At 33.7% G+C, this 21,376-nt stretch overlaps 2 protein-coding genes across 2 annotated transcripts; one reads left to right on the top strand and one right to left on the bottom strand.

Annotated features, from left to right (window-relative positions):
- The first annotated feature begins 2,969 nt into the window (after positions 1-2,969).
- On the top strand, positions 2,970-3,689 carry LOC146922004 (uncharacterized). Its single transcript, XM_085711430.1, has one exon. It carries the CDS (start codon positions 2,970-2,972, stop codon positions 3,687-3,689), a length of 720 nt encoding a protein of 239 aa, XP_085567556.1.
- Positions 3,690-7,213: 3,524 nt separating this feature from the next.
- On the bottom strand, positions 7,214-8,145 carry LOC146922003 (FBD-associated F-box protein At3g52670-like). The gene is made up of 3 exons (XM_085711429.1): positions 7,876-8,145; positions 7,663-7,782; positions 7,214-7,492 (listed from the first exon to the last, which is right to left on the bottom strand). Exons 1-3 carry the CDS (start codon positions 8,143-8,145, stop codon positions 7,214-7,216), a joined length of 669 nt encoding a protein of 222 aa, XP_085567555.1.
- Between the last annotated feature and the right edge of the window lie 13,231 nt (positions 8,146-21,376).

The following is a 21,376-nucleotide window of genomic DNA, read 5'->3' as shown; positions in this document are numbered from 1 at the left end:
TACAAATTAACTCATATTATATTATGTCTTTTTCACAAAAATAGATGTGAGATAAAAGTAATTGGTTGAATAATTATACGGTTGATATCTGATGACATCTCGTCATTACGTAATTTTTATTGTAAAATCATGGTATTTGGAGTTCACAAGCAAGCTTAAACAACAAGAAAAGAAGGAAAAACTGAAGAAGTCAAGAAGTTTCAAAACGTGTCATGGTTGCTAGGAAACGTTGTAACACCCTACTTCTATTAAGCGGTAAAACGCGCGAATATACAAATATATTCTAGAAATAGATGCTACGTCTTCCAGATTAAAACATACATGCATAAAGATCATGTTACATCACATAGCAGCGGAACACATATATAATCCATAACAACAACAAAGATTATGATAAAGATATAAAGATAACATCCTCCAATCTCAAATACAATAATATCTCAAATCTCCACATAATAATGTCTCAACACCAAACTGCATAATCAAATAGAAATCGGACGTGCAAGACTATCCTAGATCAGAGCCCTAATCTAGACACTGCACATAAAAAGAGGAATTCCGCTCCTCGGCAACATCAACACAAGTCTAAGCATCCTGCACTCCATCTACCCGTCCATACGGAAAGGTAGGTGGTAAACCACTGAGGGTTAGCATTACATCATCATAATCCACTTAAAGTTATAACAAGAAACTTTGAGAATGAAAGATACATTTAAGAACGATCGATAACAACTATACACGTATTCCCAAGTATTCTTAATATTCACATCATTCAATATCATCATCTCAAGTTCACACACATCACAAAATCAACCATGTTAATCAACAATTAACAAATTCAATCATCATTCACAACTCAAATGCATTTCAATTCACCAACAAATTATGCAATGGCTCTAGACTCATCTAGATGCATGTGGTACCAAATCTCCTCAAGGTCGTCACCCATGATGCAACAAAAACATCATTATCAACGGCTATAGTCAACGGCAATATGGATATAACATCCGACACGACATATGATGCATGAACATATGACTCAATTCACCATGCATATGTTCACAACAATTCAACGGCTATAATCAACGGCTATAAGTCAACGGCTATAATCATCATTCAACTATATCATATAGTTTCATATCTCCACATAATTCCTTACATTCCAAATAAAAGAACAATGTTCACAAACATCATATTCGTCACCTAACAACCATTCATATATCATCTCATAATCATATCAATCTAATCATAAAGGGTTCATAAGCAATTGGTCCTCAAAATCATTTTCAATCAAGTTTGTCTCAAAAATCACAATATTGAAAATAATTGAGTCATTTAACCAAAACCAAGTAAACGAGTTCCAATGCCTCAACTAGGCATACCACTAGGCCACATATGAATGCAGTAGAGGATGCCTTGGCGTTTCACTGGCCAAACACGACGAATTCATAAAAATCGCAAAGTTCGTCTCCCTTTATCACTTTTCACAAAAATTTAGCTATAATCAAAACCAATATTCACAACAACTCTTTTCAACAACAACACCACAAATGTCACTACCAATTCATAATTAATGATACCCAATGTATCAATTCATCAACAACATGATTCAAATCATCAACAACAACAATTGAACATGAATTCTCACATAATTCAACGACCACAACTTCACAATTCATCACTTTCATCCAAAAACATATCATGTTCATATACATACAATTTGATCCACAATTTCAACATCAACAACTCAATTATCAATTCAATCATGTATAGAATCATGTTATCAACATATAAAACAAAATTCAACATCAAAATCCAAATAAGCACTTATTCACAAAATCACTTAATTGAATAATCACTTATAAGGAAAGGGTAGAAGAAGAGATTATGATTAAAGACTAACCCCCTTACCTTAATTCTTCACAATCACCAACTAGGGCTTCACTTTAGCTCCCAAAGCTTGAATCTCTAGCCTCCTCTAGCTCTCTCTAGATCCTTCTCTTCCCAAACCCTTGTCTTCTCTCTATCTCTATCTCTTCTCAATGAAAAATGATGGTAAACCCTATTTTCCTCTAACACTAGAATTTATATAGGTTCTAACTAATTGGGCTCAACTCACAACACCTTAATGGGCCTAACCCATTTCTATTCTAACCCAAAATGTTACTACTCCCTTATCGGTAAAATGTAATAGTAACGGTCACCTACCGGTAATAAAATAAATTACTACAACTCCCTAGCACTTAGTAAAATAACAACTCTCACTAAGCACTAAAAATAATCCTCAACAAAATTACTAGATTACCCTTACTCACAAAATGACCAAAATACCCCTGAGTCCAAAATGACTAAAATACCCTTCTAACACCGAATTCTACAACTCCCAACCAAAAATACACACAGAGGCAATTAATCACATACGAGCACATAAAAACACACATAAAAGCAATTAAATAAATAATAAAATAAATCTAGCGGAAAATCGGGCTGTTACAATGCATACCATAAAGTCTAGATTGTCTTCATGGAGAAGTCGTTTCCTTTCTTATGGGGGCCGTCTGACTCTTCTAAAATCCGTCCTAACCTCTCTGCTTGTCTTTGCTCTTTCCTTCTGCAAAGCTCCGTCATGTATAATCTCTTCCATTGAATCTTTATTTAATTTTTTTTTGGGGCGGAGTGAGGTTCTCAGTAAAATTAATTGGATTGGTTGGCAAACTATTTGCCTTCAAAAGGAGGACGGAGGTCTAGGGGTTAGGCAGTTGCGGGAGTTCAATTTATCTTTTTTAGGTAAATGGTGTTGAAGGATGTTGGTTGATAGAGGAGGTTTATGCTATAACGTGTTGGCTACTAGGTATGGTCAGGAGGCAGGGAGGTTGGAGGTTGGGGGCCGGAGTGTTTCTTGTTAGTGGAGGGAGGTGGCGAAGATTAGAGATGGGGTAGGTGAGGAGGGAGAGGGTTTGTTTGCCGGGATGGTGTCAAGGAAGGTGGGTGATGGGGATACCACCTCTTTTTGGTTGGATAGATGGGTTGGAGATGTTCCTTTTTGCCGGCGCTTCAACCGTTTGTTCAACTTAGCGGAGGACAAGCTGGCTACTGTTGCCTCTATGTTCTCGCGAGGTTGGGAGGTCGGGGGTGGAGCGTGGCAGTGGAGGAGGAGGTTGTGGGCATGGGAGGAGGAGAAATTAGCGAAATGTAGGGTGTTTTTATCTAATGTATTTTTGCAGCATAATGTTTCAGATACTTGGAAGTGGCAGCCTGACCTTGTAGGAGGCTATTCAGTGCGATTAGGTTATGAGATCCTTACTACTCAGGATCACCATGTGTTGGATGCTGCTCAGAATCTTATTTGGCGTCCTCAGGTTCCGTTGAAGGTGTCTATTTTAGCTTGGCGTTTGCTTCGGGACAAGTTGCCAACCAAAATCAACCTTCTCAACTGGGGCATTATTACTGTCGCAGACATCTATTGCGTGAGAGGGTATGGTAATGATGAATCTGTTGATCACCTGTTTTTACATTGTAATTATTTTGGTGCTATTTGGTATCACGTGCGGCTTTGGCTTGGTTTCTCAAGAGTTGATCACCATAATCTTCGAGATCATTTTCTTCATTTCACGTATTATTTAGGTGGTATGAAGGCTAGGCGCTCTTTTCTCAAGCTCATTTGGCTTCTCTGTGTTTGGCTAATCTGAAAAGAGTGTAATAATAGAATTTTTAATAATATAATCACTCCTATAGAGGAGCTAGTGGAAAAGGTTAAGTTCCACTCGTATTGGTGGTTCCGTGCTAATAATGCCGCTTTTGTGTATGGTTGTTAGTAGTGGCGGTCAAACCCTTTGCTTTGTTTGGGTATTGACTAATGTCTGCCTTTGTACTTTGACAAATTATTTGTTTCTTTGCCGCTTCTTTGGCACGCCTTGTACTAAAGAGGAGTTGTGTTTGATGTGAATATATATCATTTTAGCCTTTTCAAATAAAAAAAATCATTGTTGCAGAAACCTCAAAATCATTATCCGATGGCTGCAATTGCAATTGCCAAATACAATTTAAAATTGCAAAATATTATATTACGGCTGCAATCGAAGTCGTGTAGTACAATTTAAAACTTTGGTATAAACTAGGTACATAGATGAAATTCATCATTTAAAGCAAAGCATATGGAATCACATACAAGTGTTGACATGCAAGTAAGTTTGAGTGATTTGTGTCTGATTATCTGTAAACAAAAGGAAGCTAAAATAACATACAAGTGTTGATATGCATGTGAGTTTGAGTTAATTAATATAAAAGATATGTGCACGAACTAGGAAGAAGGAACAGATGGGTCAAAAAGAACAAATGCTTGTGTTTGACAAATCTTTGACGTGTTTAATTCTTGAGTCTCAAGTTGACAAATATGGGACCACTATTTTATTGTTACTATTAGTTGACTGGTCAATAGTTTGGCAAATATGGCCAATATATACATTTAAGGTAGGAAAGTGGCATACAGAACTGCTAGTAATTGAAGTTTCGTGGTAATAAAGTGAACATTTTGAATAAACAAACTTGTTGTCCAAGTCAATTATCTTCGTCAACAAGAAACTATGTTTATATAAAGTATAAACATAATTACTATTTTAAATTTCTTAACATGTGCAAATTTGCACATGATAGAAAAACCCAATTAATAAAATTGAGCTCCATCACAATTAGGAGTAAAATGGGATATAAAGGAAACAAGAAAAGCTGGTTTTCATCAATATCAAGATTCTTTTGTGGTAATAATGTGAAGACAAGTAATAAAGCTGCTGCAACTAGTGCACCTGAAGCTTCTATGGTTGCAGCATCAAAGCACTTCTCTTCAGCCCACAAAGTGAACTTCAATTAGTTAAGAGTATGTATATATTAATATTAATATTAATATTAAGATGGATGATTCATATAAGTTCCCACAACTAAAATAAGTGTTATTACTTAGAGCACTCTTTGGATATGCATATCCAAATTTTGTGTTGTTTAGAAGTGTACACTGGAGAAAATATATCATGTGGAAGTAAAAACTTCTAAAGATATGTGTACATCAAAAAAATACTTCTAAAGATATGTGCGTTTTCTCAGAAATGTTGGGAGATAGAAAACTTGCAAAAACAGTCCCTCGTATTATGTATTTAATCATGCTTAAATACGTGTAAATGTTTCACTTAATTAACGTGATTGTATAACTATATATAAACTATATTCAATAAAATTCAGCTGATTGTATATCTTTAACTTAATTGATAGTATGATGCCATTGAATGTGTAGATTGTACTTATATTTTTTTGTACATCAAGATATCCAATTTCACCCATCAATGTATTACATAACTAATTGCAACCATAAATAATGTTTTAATGCAGATTTCCAGAATAGTTTATTAAATTCTTCTATGCGATGATCTTAACAGTATACATTTAACATTTGTCAAAAAAAAAAAAAAACAGAATACATTTAACAAGCAAATATTTAATCAAACATTTATTAAAAAAATATGCCTAAACATTTTTAGCTGCTATAATAGTTAATCAAACATGCTAATATTTCCTTGAATTTTTCATGCTTGTATACGTATCCAGACAAAACTTTTCAATCAATAATGATAAATAATAATTTATTCTTCAATATTTACATGCGTTAACCATATCCAGACTATAGAAAAATATCAGATACTACATTAATTGGAAGAAATATATATTTAAGCATTCTCCAAATTATGAAACCTATATCCAAACTATATCTTGAAATATCTCTTTAGATACTGTGATGACATGTTTAATATACCAAAAAAAAAATTGTTTAATATACCAAACAAAACTTTTTCTGATTAAGAAGTTGTTGTTAACATTAGTGATGGCAGGATATATTGAATTTCTAGACTATACTTATTTTCTGTACATCAAGATGTCCAATTTCATCCCATAGCAACGTATTGAAAATATATCTAGCAGAAGAAAACTTCTAAAAAATGGTCCATATTAGAATTGCTCCATAATTTGGATATATATATCCAAGTTATTTGGAAGTATACTTCTAGAAAAAATACATCATGCAGATAAAAACTTCTAAAAAAATGTGCAAATTTTTTAGAAATGTGGGAGGTGGAAAAAGTGTCTCTCATATAAAAGTCAAAATATTTTTGTTTCAAAAAGAAAGTCTTAAGTAGTACGGGGTACAAGTGATTCTCTTGATTAATATTGTCGTGGTTAACTCAAAAAGAAACTTATGCATACAACAATATTCATCTAGTTGTTCAGTATGACGACACATGCAAGAAAACGCTAAAGCCTAAAGGACTTTGCCGAGACACTTAAAAATGCAAGAAAATCATCGGAACCATTTTTCTAATAGCAATATGATTTATCTTTACATTATTACACCAACAAATGAAAAGCATATCATTGCTAAAAATTTCAAAGACAGATAGTTCTTTTTTCTTACTATATACCTATCCTACTAACACAATTAAAATATACATCTTCAACTTTAGTGGTAAGATTAACAAATATATCTAAACTCCAACAAATAAATAAAACCATTCCTTTATTCCATATCACAAGTAGTTCACAATTTAGATAATGCTCCTCCATCTTCTTCTCAATACCTAAACTTTACAAGCACAACCTTTGTGGTTGATTAGCAACCTTTGTGCTTGGACTAGGGTAAGCATAACATAGAAATCAAAATAAGTATTATCTTTCCAAAAGCCATCATTCCAGCAACTTAAACTTAAATTTAGAGTTCTCTTTTGCTGGTTTTTTCATCTGCTACATGAGCTTTTCAACCTCACGTATTAGTTCCCCTAATAAATTTAATATAATTGCTTAAACTTATAACTTTACTTATAAGCAGTTGAATAAGTTATAACAAACCACTGCAAAGTACCACATTCAAATACTCTTATGGAAATTAAATTCTTATCCAGACTGCATCTTAAACAACTGCAAAGTAGCTTTGGAACCTCTCACATATATATAACTTTTGTTTTATTATATTAATATTCATCTAACAAAGCAGTTTAAGATAAATATATGCTTATAAAATAATAATAATGATGAATCCAAAGGAAAGGTAGATTACATAGTTATCAAATGCACCATAGAACTTGGTGACAATTAATTTGTATAAAGGAAACAAAGCATATATTGTTCCAACCATCGAATCATATAGAAACTAATGAAATCACTGCGTACTCATTTAGTATCTCAATGAAATCTTACATGCACGGGAGATTCTTTGACGAGATAAATCTTGAATACATTTCGTCCACTGCATTATATCTGAGCATCTAGCAAAGCAGATCGTCATATCCTTTAAAAGTCTCGCGTTCTTCAATATATACGATGCAAATTGAAAATCAGCTTCCACAGTTTGATAATTTGTAATATTAATTGTTGTAAGATGAGACGAAACACATTCAGGAATATGATCTTGGTATTTCCCATTCGAATTGATAGTCGCAATTGAACCCCACCACTGTCAATCAGAGACAAAATATAATTTGTAAAAATATGATTTGTATAAATAGTTAAGTAAAAGAGGAGAACAAACAAAAATCAAATTATAGCTATCCATAGGCTTGATAAACAAACCTTTTTAATCGAAAGAGTTTTAAGTTTCGGACAATTTTGGAGCATTTTCATTACCTCACTCCAGTCATGAGTGACACGTGAAGTCCACGATAACCGAAGTTCAGTTAAGTTTTCAAATAGAGGCAAGTATTTGTAATATGAAGTGTTCTCTTCATTGGGAAGACTAGGTCCCATCTACACATCACAAACAAACAAAAATCAAACAACATACGTAATATTGATAATACAAAAAGAAGATGGATGCTTCATATCATATATATACAATACCTCAAGTACATTAAGAAACTGCACATTATAAACTGCTCTAAAAGGAACTTCGAATAAATGAAAATTAGCTTTGATGAGATTGGATAACAAGGGTTTTTCAAAGTTCTCTATCGCTGTAATACGGATATTCAGTTGAATGTATAAAGTTTTCAAATCCTCCAATTTGGGACAGCCAGAGAGAAGCTTCATGAAATCATCCCTATTTTGAAAACAAACAAAACACAGATCAAGGGTTTTAAGCAAAGGAAGATCAACCAAACAACGAGACATAGAGGGTACAGTTAATCTATCCAATTTGAGAACCACAAGTGTTTCACACACGAAAATGGTAGGTGACAAGATCACTTGTAACATGCATAGATAGAGATCCTCAACACCACGTCGTTTTGCTGCTTCAACCCATGTGTCAAAACAAATAAAACTATCAGGTCTCCAATTTTTGGATCGGCAGTCAAGATGAAATGTTTTAAGAGTTTGTTCTTGCGCGTGTGTGGAGAGTAGACCCAAGCCTTTTTCGTGTAGGCTTCGTTATCGTTGATGCAAATAACTGCGAGCGAGTAGAACAGTAGGAACCACCTCTTGGAAAGAACGGTAGTTCTGAAAGCGTATTTGATCGGAAGAAAAGAGAGAATGTGAATGAGTAGGTCGTCTGTCAGATCATTGATCGACCTCGAATTTGTTTTTACTCTTTTATTGATCACCGATGGCTGCATCATTATCAAATGAAAACGATGGAGAACGAGAAATTGATAGTAAAAACTTGTGTGTGGGTATCAGGCAGGATTGTGAAACGTGTGTGGAGAACGAGAAATTGATAGTAAAAACTTGACAAAATTTGATTGGCTGAAATCCAATAGATTTTTTGTATTGAAATCAAAAGGAGAAAATTAGACATGGCAACAGAACCCGTACCCGTGGGTATCCACCCGAACCCGCCCCGATTTTGACGGGGAAAATCCGCTTTGACTGGGTTTGGGTTTGGGTTTGGGTTTTCCCCGATTTTAAAGGATGGGGGTGGGGCGGGTAATGGGGAAACATGTACCCACCCCGAACCCGCCCCGATTATATTAAATTACATAATTACCCCTATTTTAATAGAAAGTCTCAATTAATCATACTGTAGACCTTCTCACTTCCCACAAGTCTCAATTAACCATTCTCTCAACCTTCTCACTTCCCCACTTCTAGTTCCAAGTAAGACTCTTTTTCACTTCCAAAATTTTTCCTTCCCAAAAAAACACTAATAATGGTCAATAGTATTTTATATAGGTGAAATATTAGCTAGTGGCGTTACTTCCCTCTTTGAAGATGGTAAATAGTATTTTGAGAAAAGAGAAAGAAAGAAGACTACATTGGTGGTGGCAGCTTATCTAGCTACTTTTGTTAGCAATTTCAATGAACAATGATTTTTATCTACTTGTGTTAGCAATTTCAATGAACAATGATGTAGAATATTTTTGGTTATGTGGTTGTTTTGATGGCAGTTTTGAAATATTGGTTTGGTTATGTCGTTGTTTTGATGGTAGTTTGGAATACTCTTATCTACTAGTACTATATTATGTGGTTTTGATAAATTTGATATTGGTTTTGATAATTTGGATTACGAGTTGTATGGTTGCTGCACTTTATTTGAAATAATTTTACTATATGTTCGGACGAATTTTGGGTTCATGATATATGTTCTAGTTTTGGCCAAGGGATTATGTTTATTAAAAATCTGAATTCACTGCGGGTATGGGGGCGGGGCGGGGATACCCGAATCCGTTTGGGATGGGGTTTGGGTTCAATTATTCATCCCCGTCGGGGTACGGGGCGGGGAACGGGGCTTTATCAGGGAATTGGGTTTGGGGATGGGGTAGGTAAAAACCGTCCCCGCTCCGCCCCATTGCCATGCCTAGAGAAAATAAAAGCTGTATTAAAATCAAAAGAAGCAAAAGGAAATGTTTTGAATGAAAATTATTTTATTGGTCAGCAAAAATCTGTTGGTCAAACAAAATTATAAATGCACATTTATAATACGCGTTTGGCATAATTTGCTTTAAAATCAAAGTACTTTTTAGGTTCATTCAATTAATGATGTATGTGGTTCATATTATGGACAACATACATCATTAATTGAATGAATCTAAAAAGTCAAATTTACTTATATTTAGGACTGGAGGAGTACCATTTCATATTGTAACTTTTTTTCTTTTAGCCTTCTGACCAAAAAAATTCATATCTTTTTTTTTTTAGGGAAAAAAAATTCATATCTTATCTACTTCTATTATTTTTAATGATTTTCCTTTTAAAAAAAGTATTATTTTTAATGATTTGGTAGGACCCATGTTGAAAAATGTGTATTAAAATGTATGTTATTAGCATTCCTCTTAAAAAGATACGACAATCCACTTGTATATTATTCGGTGTATATATATTTTTTTGTTTATCTTCCATGGGTTTTCATGTTTATAAGTAGAACACCAAACTACATTGATATAATTGAGTCTTAGGCTTATGAAGAGAATAATCCTTGTCAATAAAAAGAAATCTTTTTACAAATTAACTCATATTATATTATGTCTTTTTCACAAAAATAGATGTGAGATAAATGTAATTGGTTGAATAATTTTACGGTTGATATCTGATGACATCTCGTCATTACGTAATTTTTATTGTAAAATCATGGTATTTGGAGTTCACAAGCAAGCTTAAACAACAAGAAAAGAAGGAAAAACTGAAGAAGTCAAGAAGTTTCAAAACATGTCACGGTTGCTAGGAAACGTGACACGATTTCACAAGACCAAAAACATGCATTCGTCATTGAGCAAAACGTGTCACGATGGCTATTTCGTGACACGATTTCAGGAACCCTAATTTGGGAAGTTTGTTACACGCAGGGCCGTTCCTAGAGTTTTATGGGCCTTATGCATAATACGAGAAAAGGGCCCTTTATATAATATGTCATAAATTTTTTAGCTCATTGTTGTGATTTTATTAGCTCTTCATTTTGTTTTTTTCCCACTTTTCACTACCAAATATTTTTTTTAGGCAAATCTGAAATAAATCAAATACTTTATAGACACCAAAACAAAATAAAATATCATAGAAGAGAACAATAGCATCTGCAAAATGATCAGGAATGCGTCTCACGTCGATTTCATGATTATGAATGCATCTCGCATGATCTTGCAATATCAAATTCAATTTTGCAATACTTTCAACCAATTCAAGAAATTTGGCATTACAATATTGATATAATTTATTTTTTTGGAACCTTAGAAAGATAAAATTTAAGATTAATTTCGTAGCCTCATTTTCAACTAAAATATAATTTGTTTTGTTAAGAAAATTATCTCAATTTCTTGGATAATAAATATCACCAATATTTTTAATATAAGTGAGGCACATTATTAGGAACAAAAGTTCCAAAAAATATCAACGATTTCTTCGATAATAATTTTTTTGGGTAAATTATTAAGAAAATCCAATTTTTTTTTACAGGGAGGGTGCATATAGATATTTTCGTGTTATACAAGGGTATGTATAGAATATATGATCAAAAGGACCTAAAACATTAACAGATTTTAACCCATCTCATCATCATATCAATATTACGGGCCTTTTAGTGAATTTTGCTCTATAAACCCCCATATATCAAACATTTCGATATCCACTCTCTCCATCGATTTTTTTTAGGGTCCCCTAACGGCATGGGCCCTAGGCCTTCGCACTCCCAGCCTATGCCTAAGGCCGGCCCTGGTTACACAAGGCAAAAACGTGACACGATTTACTTAAATCGTGACACGATTAGGCGAATTTCTGTGCCTATTTAAACTGAAGCTTATTATGAAAACAAGGGTTATGATTTGGAGAGAGCAAAGTGCGATTTTGAGACCTGAAGACTGCTATGAGAGCGATTTCTTCACCCTTTTACCAGTTCATGTATGTTTTAATTCCTATATTGATTATGCTATTTGTAAACTCGATTATGAGTAGCTAAATCTCTTAGAGATTAGGCCTGAGATGATTATGATGTAACCCTAATTGAACCATGTTGTTGTGAAACTCTATTATTATGATTATCTATCTAGTTTTATTCAATTCAATTGTTCTTAATGCTTTTTATACCCTGATCAAATATAAACATGTTTTCGTGAGAATGAATGACTACTGACCATAACTTTCAACTTAGACCTAATTGAATTGTTCGAATAAACAAGGTTAGTCTAGGAATGGATAATTGTTTATTTGTGATATTAGGTTAACGTTCTTAAAACCTTCAAAGAATATTAGCTCACCTAAGGGATTAGGGACTGTAACCTGAGAAGGTCCGAAGTCAAGGGATTGATTAGGGCTATTTTAGTTAACTATCGTAAAACTAGAGAAGTCAATATTTAGTCTATTTTTATGCATTATTTAGTTTAGTTTTATTTAGATTTGATTTGATTTTATTTAAATATTATTTCCTTTTTGAATCTTTTTACTACAATTGCATATTTTATATTTCAGGAACGAATATATGATGGAAGGTGTCTTGGACCAAAAGAAAGGAGTCTGGACCAAATTCGGAACAAAAATACGAAGATACGAAGACAAAAATATGTCTCCCACAAGTCAGAAGCTTGGCACGGCCCGTGCCAACATGTGGCACGGCTCGTGCCAACATGTGGCACGGCCGTGCCACCCTCCAGAAGCCCTTTTGCTGCTTTTCTTCGAGCCCAAGCTACTATGTTTTAGTTTTACCAGAATGCCCTTGTAATAGCTTAGATTTTAAGTCAATTGTAAAGCTATAAATAGAGTAGCTCTCCATCACAAATATTCATCTTTATTTCTTGGAATCAATAGTGACAATTGTTTTCATAATAAAGTTCATCTTTTATTTTATTTACTTTCTTGTTATTTTATTGCTTTCTCTCTTCTTCCCCCATGTCTACGATGAACATGAGTGAGTAGACTTCTCTTGTCTTGGGATTGTTGGATAAGTCTAATGACGTAATCCGGATCGAACCAAACCTTAAACCTTAATCTTATGTAACCTTAATTTCTAATCTTGATTCACCGTTTTAACATGAATTAACCATTATCAAACTGTAGAAACGAAAGTGGAGGGTTTGATAATTGTTAATCCATTATTCCAAATATCAATTCATAAAACGAAAGTGGAGTTTTGATATTCGAACAAGTGAATCTAGACAAGGATTGCGAAACATGAAAATAGTCTAGCAAACCTTAAGACATATAAAGTTTCAAACTTCAAGGATTCCAAAGGCAATCACCCATGAAAATAGGTGTGGTTGTTGGAGGAACACACTCACTGAGACCGAAAGGAGATGTGATAGGCTAAAGAGAAACTTGTCTTTAGAAATTAAGACCAACGTAAGGTTATAAGTTTAAGGCTTGTTTGTGAAAGATTCTTTATTACGATGAACCAATGATCCCAAGGCTCCTTTTTATTATTGTTATTTACTTCAACCAACTGAACCTCCTCTTTTATAAACTTTCTTCTTCTCTAATCATTCTCCTAAAGTTAGTTAAATTAAACAACTCCCTAGCGGAACGATACTCTCTTTTACTACTACTTCGATAGATCGTGCACTTGCGGTTTGGCCTATCAACAACCCGATTTTTCGTTAGATTTATTTTATTATTTATTTATGTGTGTTATATGTGCTCTGATGTGATTATTTGCCTCTGTGTATATTTTTGATTGGGATTTGTAGAATTCGTGTTAGAAGGGTATTTTAGTCATTTTGGACTCAGGGGTATTTTGGTCATTTTATGAGTAGGGGTAATTTAGTAATTTTGCTGAGGATTGTTTTTAGTGCTTAGTGAGATTAGTGTTATTTTACTAAGTCACTAGAGATGGTGTAGTAATTATTTATTTACCGGTAGTTGATCGTTAGTATTACACTTTTACCGTTAAGTGAGAAGTAACATTTTGGTTGGAATAGAAATGGGTTAGGCCCATTAAGGTGTGGTGAGTTGAGCCCAATTAGATAGAACCTATATAAGCTCTAGTTGGTTGAGAAATAGGGTTTTTTACCAACATTTTCAATTGAGAAGAGATAGAGATAGAGAGAAGAGAAAGGGTTTGAAGAGAAGGATCTAGAGAAGGCTAGAGGGAGGTCAATCTTCAAGGATTGGAGTTAGGATTGGAGCTAAAGTGAAGCCTTAGTGTTGATTTTGAAGAATTAAGGTATGGGGGTTAGAATTCAAGCATAATCAATAGTTGTAGTTTATCCCTAATTCTTTGATTAAGTGGTTAATTTGATTTTTGTTGTAGAAATCCGTGCTTAATTATGATGATATGATTATATGCATGAATTGAATGTTAATTGTGTTGTTGTTGAATTTGTATGTTAAAATGGGTATATATGAACATGATGAGTTTTGTATGAAGTTCATGTTCAAATGTTGTTGATGAATTGATGCATTGGGTGTCATTGAAATGGTGAATTCGTGATGAATTTGTTGTTGTTGTTGAAAGTTGAGAATGTTTGGTGAATTGGTGAATTATTGATGAATTGATGTTGTAATCTCAAAACTTGTTGATATTTAAGTGTTTTATAGTGTATATGACCTATAAACATCTTTGGGATTAAGTTTTGGGGTTTGGAAAGATCAAAAGAACCTAAGGATCCATCAAAGAACTATAATGACACAAACCCAAGCCCATCTATGAGAAAAATGAGCATCACACCTTTCAAGTAAGGCATGAGAAATAGTTGCTATTCATTTGTAATGTGTAACACCCTACTTCTATTAAGCGGTAAAACGCTCGAATATACAAATATATTCTAGAAATAGATGCTACGTCTTCCAAATTAAAACATACATGCAAAAAGATCATGTTACATCACATAGTAGCGGAACATACATACAATCCATAAACCACCTCAAAGTCTCAATATAATAAGAACATATCCTCCAATCTAAAATACAAATAACATCTCAACTCCAAAATACATAATCAAACTAAATCCAGCATGCAAATCCTAGATCGGAGCCCTAATCTAGACATTTGCATATAAAAGAGGAACTCCACTCCTCGGCAACATCAAGCAAACAGACTAAGCATCCTGCACTTCATCTACCCGTCCATACGGAAAGGTAGGTGATAAACCACTGAGGGTTAACATTACATCATCATAATCCACTTAAAATTAACAAGAAACTTTGAGAATGAAAGATACGTTTAAGAACGATGGATAACAAACTATACACGTATTCACAAGTATTCTTAACATTCACATCATTCAATATCAACATCACAAGTTCATATCCACAAGTGTATCATACACACATCACAAAATCAACCATCTTAATCAACAATTAACAAATTCAATCATCATTCACAACTCAGATGCATTTCAATTCACCAACAAGTATGCAATGGCTCTAGATTCATCTAGATGCATGTGGTACCAATTCTCCTCAAGGTCGTCACCCATGATGCAACAAAAACATCATTATCAACGGCTATAGTCAACGGCAATATGGATATAACATCCGACATGACATATGATGCATGAACATATGACTCAATTCACTATGCATATGTTCACAACAATTCAACGGCTATAATCATCATTCAACTATATCATATAGTTTCATATCTCCACATAGTTTCCTTACATTCCAAATAAAAGAACAATTACAACATATGATCACAAACATCATATTCATCACCTAAAAATCAATCATACATCATCTCATAATCATATCAATCTAATCATAGAGGGTTCATAAGCAATTGGCCCTCAATGATCATTTTCAATCAAGTTCGTCTCAAAAATCACAATATTGAAAATAATTAAGCATTTAAGTCAAAATCAAGTAAACGAGTTCCAATGCCTCAACTAGGCATACCACTAGGCCACATATGAATGCAGTAGAGGATACCTTAACGTTTCACCGGCTAAAAGCGAGTTCATGAAAGTCACAAGTCCGTCTCAATTATCATTTTTCAAAGAATTTCCCAATTTCTAAGTAAAACAAGTAGGTTCACTACATCACAGTTTAACCACCTTAGTTGAACTCATAAAAATCATGTTTTCAAAGATTAAAAATATTCCACGAGGATTGGGTCGACTTAGAACTAGTTATGCGGGATTTTTCGACAAAACTTTTCAAGAGTATTTTCCCCATAACTTGAAAACCAAGAATCATATTCAAGTCAAACCAACGCCCTTAGAAAGCTAAAAATATTATCTACAATTTTCATGTTTGTACCAAAAACCAGTTCACGACAGAAACGAGGGAAAAAGATGAAAGAATGCGAAACAGGGGGTTCTGCCCTGTGCAACTCGCAACTGCGAGTAAATTCACTCGCCATTGCGAGTTGGCTCCAGGGAGCCCCTGTTGCTCGCATCCAACTCGCAACTGCGAGTACGGTTGCGAGTTATGATAGTAGTTTCGGGAAAAAGAGCCATTTTCACCCCAAAACCCCAATTTTGACTTCCCAATGCCCAAATTTGATCCCAAAGTTTGTTAAAACATTTCTAAACATGAAAAGACACTCAATTCTATATAAAATTGGCCCCAAAACATTCTCTTAACAAAAATCATCATTTGACCCATTTTTCATCAAAACTTCAAAAACAACACAAAGTCATAGCAAACTCCACAATTATGATTGCCCAAGCTTTTAATCATCAACAACAACATCTCTCAACAACAACAGCAACTAACCATCATGAATTCATCAACATTTCATTACAACAACAACTCATATCATCATTTTTGGACAAAAATGCAAAGCATACACATAACCACAATTTAAGCATGTAATTTCATCATCAACAACTCAATTAACATTCAATTTACATACCCAAACATTGCATCAAAACATGAACACGAATTTACAATCAATTAGGCTCAATTCATCAATTTCACAAATGGGTAAAAATAAAAAGTTAGGAATTATGGTTGAAACCTAACCCTCTTACCTCTAGCACAAAGAATCTCTAACCCAAGCTTCAATTTAGCTCCTAGATGATGAATCCCCTCTTGCCTCTAACCCTTGTTCATGTTCTTCCCTCTAGCATCTAACTCTTCTCTTCTCAAATGAAAAATGTTGTGAAGGAAACCCTATTTCTCTTCTAACATTTAGTTTATATAGGCTCCCCTAACTGGGCTTATCTCACAACCTTAATGGGCCTAACCCATTTCTATTTAAACCTCAAAAATATTACTACTCACTTAACGGTAAAATATGACACTAACGATCACTTAACGGTAAAATAAAATAATTACTACACCTTCTACTAACTTGGTAAAATAATACTCTTACTAAGCACTAAAAATAACTTTCAGAAAAATTACAAAATTACCCCTGCTCTCAAAATGACCAAAATACCCCTAAATCCAAAATGACTAAAATGCCCTTCGAATACCGAATTCTACGATTCCCAACCAAAAATACTCACAGAGGCAATAATCACATAAGAGCACATATAACACACATAAATAAATAATAAAATAAATCTAGCGAAAAATCGGGTTGTTACATAATGTAACGGTAACGCCATGCGGTTTTATGAAATAACAAACACCACTTTTACTTTGTCTCCAAATAAGATTCATTTAGCCTCTAACTTTTACTTTGTCTCCACATAAGATCCATTTAGCCTATAGACTAATGTTTTGAGATTAATGTCTGTGAGACATCTCATGATTCAATAAGTTTAATCATAGTTAAATCAAATTACAAATAAATTTGAAAGTACTAAGAAGTAACAACCAGCTAAACTAATCATGGTTCAACCTAAATTCAATTCAGTTCAACCATACTACGATAGAACCAAGATAAAATCAATTGATAAACTAAATGGTTCAATGCGGTTTAAAACATTGCTCTAGACCTAGTCATGGTTCAACTCAGAGTAAAACATTGCTCTAGACCTAGTCATGGTTAAACTCACAAAGGACAAATAAAATAAGATTATCTTCTCCCAACACAAATATACAGAGCAACCAATTCGATTCCATAAATCAATCAACAGTCAATAATTCGTCACAGAATCATATCCATGCATACACTATGTAGAATAAACCTAGTTTTCAAGTTTAAATTAATTATAAGCACTTAATAGTATCAGCATATCCAAAAAAACACTGCATATACAAGCTATCTTTATGCTTATACAAGCTAATAAGTTTTGGGATTCCATCACACTTGAAGATCACCTTGACCACTTACGAGCTATCTTTATGCTTATACAAGCTAGTAAGTTAGTTCTCAACAAAAAAAAAAAACCAACAAGATTGAAGCTGTTGCTTAGTGGCCAATCCCAAAAACCAATTTCTTTTGGAATTATGAGTAAACCAACTACTGCATTTACTGAATGCAAGTTTATACAAGTTTATACAAATTCTGGTTACATTAAGCAAGCTTATACAAGTTTATTGGAGAGAGTAAACTAACAAACCTGGAATCCTCTTTAGCCCACCTTTGCCTCCTTTTTCTACTGATACTTATTTTTTTACTGGAAAACGATTGCAAGAGGGTTAAAAAACTGGATGATAATGATAAAAATAAAAATAAAAATAAAAATTAATCATTGAAGAATGATTATGACTTCTTAACAAGATGAGATCTAATATCCACGGAAGAAAGATGTGGTTTCAAATGACCATTCGAAGGCCAGACCATTGTTGGGGTTTTTGGAGTTTTGCAAGGAAGAAGATGGGTTTTGACGGCACCTCTAACATGGTTTCAGTTGTTCTCAATATCACGTCCAAATTGCAAATTAGTGAACACAACTTATAGTCAAATTCGTCCCTGAAGATTTGGACGTGATAAAATTTAACCATATGCTTTGTTTGGTTATAAGTTGTGTTCACTAATTTGCAATTTGGACGTGATATTGAGAACAACTGAAACCATGTTAGAGGTGCCGTCAAATCCCATATTCTTCCTTGCAAAACCCCAAAAACCCTAACAATGGTTCGGCCTTCGAAGGGTCGTTTGAAACCACATCTTTCTTATGTGGATATTAGATCTCATCTTGTTAAGAAGCCGTAATCATTCTTCATTGATTACTTTTTATTTTTATTTTTATTTTTATCATTATCATCCAGTTATTTAACCCTTTTACAATCGTTTTGCAGTAAAAAAATAAGTCGCAGTAGAAAAAGGAGGGAAAGGAGGCAAAGGTGGGCTAAAGAGGATTCCAGGTTTGTTAGTTTACTCTCTCCAATAAACTTGTATAAGCTTGGTTAATGTAACCGGAATTTGTATAAACTTGTATAAACTTGCATTCAGTAAATGTAGTAGTTGGTTGACTCAGAATTCCAAAAGAAATTGGTTTTTTAGGATTGGCCACTAAGCAACAGCTTCAATCTTGGTTGGGATTTTTTTTGTTAAGAACTAACTTATTGGCTTGTATAAGCATAAAGATAGCTCGTAAGTGGTCAAGGTGATCTTCGAGTGTGGTGGAATCCCAAAACTTATTAGCTTGTATAAGCATAAAGATAGCCACACTAAGCTATCTAATAAGGTGCCATGGAATCAGTGCTGCTTTGACATTTGAAAATTGTTTGCCTTTTCAACGTGTTCCAGAACCTAAGGCATCAAAGAACAGTAATGACACAAACCCAAACCCATCTATGAGAAAAATGAGCATCACACCTTTCAAGTAAGGCATGAGAAATAGTTGCTATTCATTTGTAATGTAACGGTAACGCCATGCAGTTATATGAAATAACAAACACCACTTTTACTTTTTCTCCAAATAAGATTCATTTAGCCTCTAACTTTTACTTTGTCTCCACATAAGATCCATTTAGCCTATAGACTAATGTTTTGAGATTAATGTCTGTGAGACATCTCATGATTCAATAAGTTTAATCATAGTTAAATCAAATTACAAGTAAATTTAAAAGTATTAAGAAGTAACAATAACAAGTAAAATAACGTGAAAAGTAAAAACAAGTTAAACTAATCATGTTTCAAGCTAAATTCATTTCGGTACAACCATAATAAGATAGAACCAAGATAAAATCAATTGATAAACTAAATGGTTCAATGCGGTTTAAAACATTGCTCTAGACCTAGTCATGGTTAAACTCACGAAGGACAAATAAAATAAGACTATCTTCTCCCAACATAAATATACAGAGCAACCAATTCGATTCCATAAATCAATCAACAGTCAATAATTCGTCACAGAATCATATCCATGCATACACTATGTAGAATAAACCTAGTTTTCAAGTTTAAATTAATTATAAGCACTTAATAGTATCAGCATATCCAAAAAAACACTGCATATACAAGTTATCTTTATGCTTATACAAGCTAATAAGTTTTGGGATTCCATCACACTTGAAGATCACCTTGACCACTTACGAGCTATCTTTATGCTTATACAAGCTAATAAGTTAGTTCTCAACAAAAAAAAACCCCAACCAAGATTGAAGCTGTTGCTTAGTGGCCAATCCCAAAAACCAATTTCTTTTGGAATTCTGAGTAAACCAATTACTGCATTTACTGAATGCAAGTTTATACAAGTTTATACAAATTCTGGTTACATTAAGCAAGCTTATACAAGTTTATTGGAGAGAGTAAACTAACAAACCTGGAATCCTCTTTAGCCCACCTTTGCCTCCTTTTTCTACTGCGACTTATTTTTTTACTGCAAAACGATTGCAAGAGGGTTAAAAAACTGGATGATAATGGTAAAAATAAAAATAAAAATAAAAAGTAATCAATGAAGAATGATTATGACTTCTTAACAAGATGAGATCTAATATCCACGGAAGAAAGATGTGGTTTCAAATGACCATTCGAAGGCCGAACCATTGTTGAGGTTTTTGGAGTTTTGCAAGGAAGAAGATGGGTTTTGACGGCACCTCTAACATGGTTTCAGTTGTTCTCAATATCACGTCCAAATTGCAAATTAGTGAACACAACTTATAGTCAAATTCGTCCCTGAAGATTTGGACGTGATAAAATTGAACCATATGCTTTGTTTGGTTATAAGTTGTGTTCACTAATTTGCAATTTGGACGTGATATTGAGAACAACTGAAACCATGTTAGAGGTGCCGTCAAATCCCATCTTCTTCCTTGCAAAACCCCAAAAACCCTAACAATGGTTCGGCCTTCGAAGGGTCGTTTGAAACCACATCTTTCTTATGTGGATATTAGATCTCATCTTGTTAAGAAGCCGTAATCATTCTTCATTGATTACTTTTTATTTTTATTTTTATTTTTATCATTATCATCCAGTTATTTAACTCTTTTGCAATCGTTTTGCAGTAAAAAAATAAGTCGCAGTAGAAAAAGGAGGGAAAGGAGGCAAAGGTGGGCTAAAGAGGATTCCAGGTTTGTTAGTTTACTCTCTCCAATAAACTTGTATAAGCTTGGTTAATGTAACCGAAATTTGTATAAACTTGTATAAACTTGCATTCAGTAAATGTAGTAGTTGGTTGACTTAAAATTCCAAAAGAAATTGGTTTTTTGGGATTGGCCACTAAGCAACAGCTTCAATCTTGGTTGAGATTTTTTTTTTTGT

Source organism: Medicago sativa, chromosome 5 (assembly GCF_051527215.1).
Source record: "Medicago sativa cultivar Bolivia chromosome 5, Bolivia_mono, whole genome shotgun sequence".
Classification (NCBI taxonomy): domain Eukaryota; kingdom Viridiplantae; phylum Streptophyta; class Magnoliopsida; order Fabales; family Fabaceae; genus Medicago; species Medicago sativa.
Note: the sequence above shows the minus strand (reverse complement) of the source record. Positions and strands in the feature narration are given on the sequence as shown.